The sequence below is a fragment of the Fopius arisanus genome, unplaced genomic scaffold, assembly GCF_000806365.1.
Source record: "Fopius arisanus strain USDA-PBARC FA_bdor unplaced genomic scaffold, ASM80636v1 scaffold00613, whole genome shotgun sequence".
Classification (NCBI taxonomy): domain Eukaryota; kingdom Metazoa; phylum Arthropoda; class Insecta; order Hymenoptera; family Braconidae; genus Fopius; species Fopius arisanus.
The window spans coordinates 3,574-5,893 of record NW_011888352.1 but is presented as its reverse complement, the minus strand read 5'-3'; the positions used below and the strand labels follow the sequence as shown (position 1 = coordinate 5,893).

General features: G+C 35.4%; 2 protein-coding genes across 2 annotated transcripts; both read right to left on the bottom strand.

Annotated features, from left to right (window-relative positions):
* Positions 1–37: 37 nt before the first annotated feature.
* Positions 38–960, bottom strand: LOC105273005 (28S ribosomal protein S11, mitochondrial; the record flags this gene model as incomplete). Its single annotated transcript, XM_011315240.1, is given in 3 exon segments — positions 38–138; positions 220–347; positions 486–960. Coding segments are annotated over 3 exon segments (459 nt in total), but the record flags the coding sequence as incomplete, so codon positions are not given.
* Positions 961–1,175: 215 nt separating this feature from the next.
* Positions 1,176–2,314, bottom strand: LOC105273003 (peptide methionine sulfoxide reductase-like; the record flags this gene model as incomplete). The annotated part of the gene is made up of 2 exons (XM_011315239.1): positions 1,176–2,041; positions 2,187–2,314. Coding segments are annotated over 2 exons (366 nt in total), but the record flags the coding sequence as incomplete, so codon positions are not given.
* Positions 2,315–2,320: the final 6 nt, after the last annotated feature.

Below are 2,320 nucleotides of genomic sequence, written 5' to 3'. Positions count from 1 at the left end.
AGGCATTTTTTAATAAATTTTCATATTAATGACTCACAGTACTCAAACTAATGGCTGTTGCTTGTGCCGCTACATTAGTAGCCCTTCTAGCTCCAGTAAATCCCTCGGCTCCACAGGTGTGGTATAACTGAACAACTCCTTTAAATATAAATAATGCCGAATAAATCATGTAATTATCTCCTGGATGTAATGAAAAATGTCAATTATTGGACACAATACCTTCGTGATCAGTCAACGATATCAGGGTATTATTTTTAGAACACTTGACGTTGATAATTGGAATTTCCTTGAAGGGTATCCCATTGAACAATCTGTTAGGCAAATTCTCGTCAGGAAATATCTCTGATCTGTAACAATTATCGAAAAGTAACTGTAAAATATTGAAATTATTGACAACTTTCAGCTTCACACCTCGTCATAACCTAACTTATTATTATTGAATTATTAGATTCAGAATTGAATTGAATTAGCCTAGTAATACTCACTTGCTCGGTGAATTCTCTATTTCCACTCCAATTTCGCCGTGAGTCCCCTCATCCCTCCTGGGCATACTCCTGATTTGATTTCTTTTATCATCTTTCAGTGAATACGAGGTTAGATGAAAGAGTCTCGTAACAATTGGCAGGATAGATATTTGTTGATGGGTCAATGTCGATTGACAACACACTCTCTCGACCAATGGAGCTCTCAAAATACTTATTGCCGACTTTAACATCTTGTGAGCATTAAATAACAAACGGTTAATCTATCCTTTGCATTATTTTGTTAAGAGTTTTACAGAATAGACGCCATTTGCAATTGTAGAGGTCGTACCGATCACTTAATTGGACTTGATTAAGGCCTTTATTTTTAATTTAAAAATTTAAGTGACTCCATAAAATTTAAAAATTTCAGTTAATATCAATTTCGTAACGCAGAAAATAACATTCACCCTGTCAACTGGTCTCTCTGATAGCGGGACTGCTACTGCACTGGGGTCACTCAAACCCCCAGAAATGAGCCTCTACTTGAATCAATCCTCTTTGGATGGAATAATACAAACTGCAAATAAAATAATTCTCTAAAGAATTTTCCGACATTTTTACACCTGCAATTATTCCATTACGTCGTATAATTTATCTCCAGACACAATAAACATTTCAGTCCATTTATTGAAGGAATTAACTTTTGTCTCGTTTTTTATTGTAGAATTTATTCATAAAGTGATGTACAAATGCGTGAGCTAACAATATTCTAAAGGCTTCATTAATCCGTAAATATGATCATTATCTCGAAATACTTCAATTAGACTAAATTAAAATATGACAATGAAATTAGATGATACTGAATTCTGCTGCAGAGAAAAAAAAAATACTTGAAGTCTGTGAATTTACTTCTCAAATAAGAAATCTTTCTCTCTGCGTCTCATTAAATGGCGATGAGTTTTAATTTCAAATTCTATGATAAATGAAATCCATGGATTTGTTTTGCCATTGTAACGGGCTAGCAAATATTCAAATACTGATATTGTTCCTCGTTGAGATAAAAAATATTAAAGACAAATAGAATCGAACAATTTTCATTGACGATGTGACGACCAGAAAACGCAGAACTCCAGGCTCCACGTTAGTCAGATCTCCAACTTAATGTTGGAGGCAAATCAATCATCTTGAAAATAAAGAGAAATCTTCTGGAATGGATAACGTCAACCTGATTTGTCCTTCAAATAATAACTTTCTCTCTGTCTCATTAAATGATGACCAATTGAGATTTGAAATTCTATGATGAATGAAATCCATGGATTTTTTTTGTAATTATAATGGGCTAGCAGTAGAGTCCAGTGCCCTGAGTCTTGATAACGCACTCCTTCAAATACTGATACTGTTTCTCATTGAGATTCTGACAGAGATCATCACTCTCGAACTGCTCCAGGGTCGCAGCCCCGGCTACGTACCCGTTGAGTTTAGCAGCTAGGGGAGAAGTTTTTATGACCTCGTCCGAGGTGATGCCGAGGGACTCCAACAGCCAGGGATGCAATCTCAAACGATATTTTTGGTGATAACTGCAATCAAATTTCCAAATTTAGTTTCTAATTCCACAAATTTACGGAATTCTCGTAGCAAATAATAATATAGGAAGAATTAATTATCCAGGGATTATATCAATCATTCGATAGAATATGTTAATAACCGTTGAAAAATACTGACTCTTCTGCTGGATAGAACTTTTCAAAGGCCTTGATTGTTGTCGTCAGGTGCTCGCCACGTTCTCTCTGTTCATGAACACGTGACTTCTCGGCTATAGTTTTCTGCTCCTCATCGTGGTAAAGAATCAATGAAGC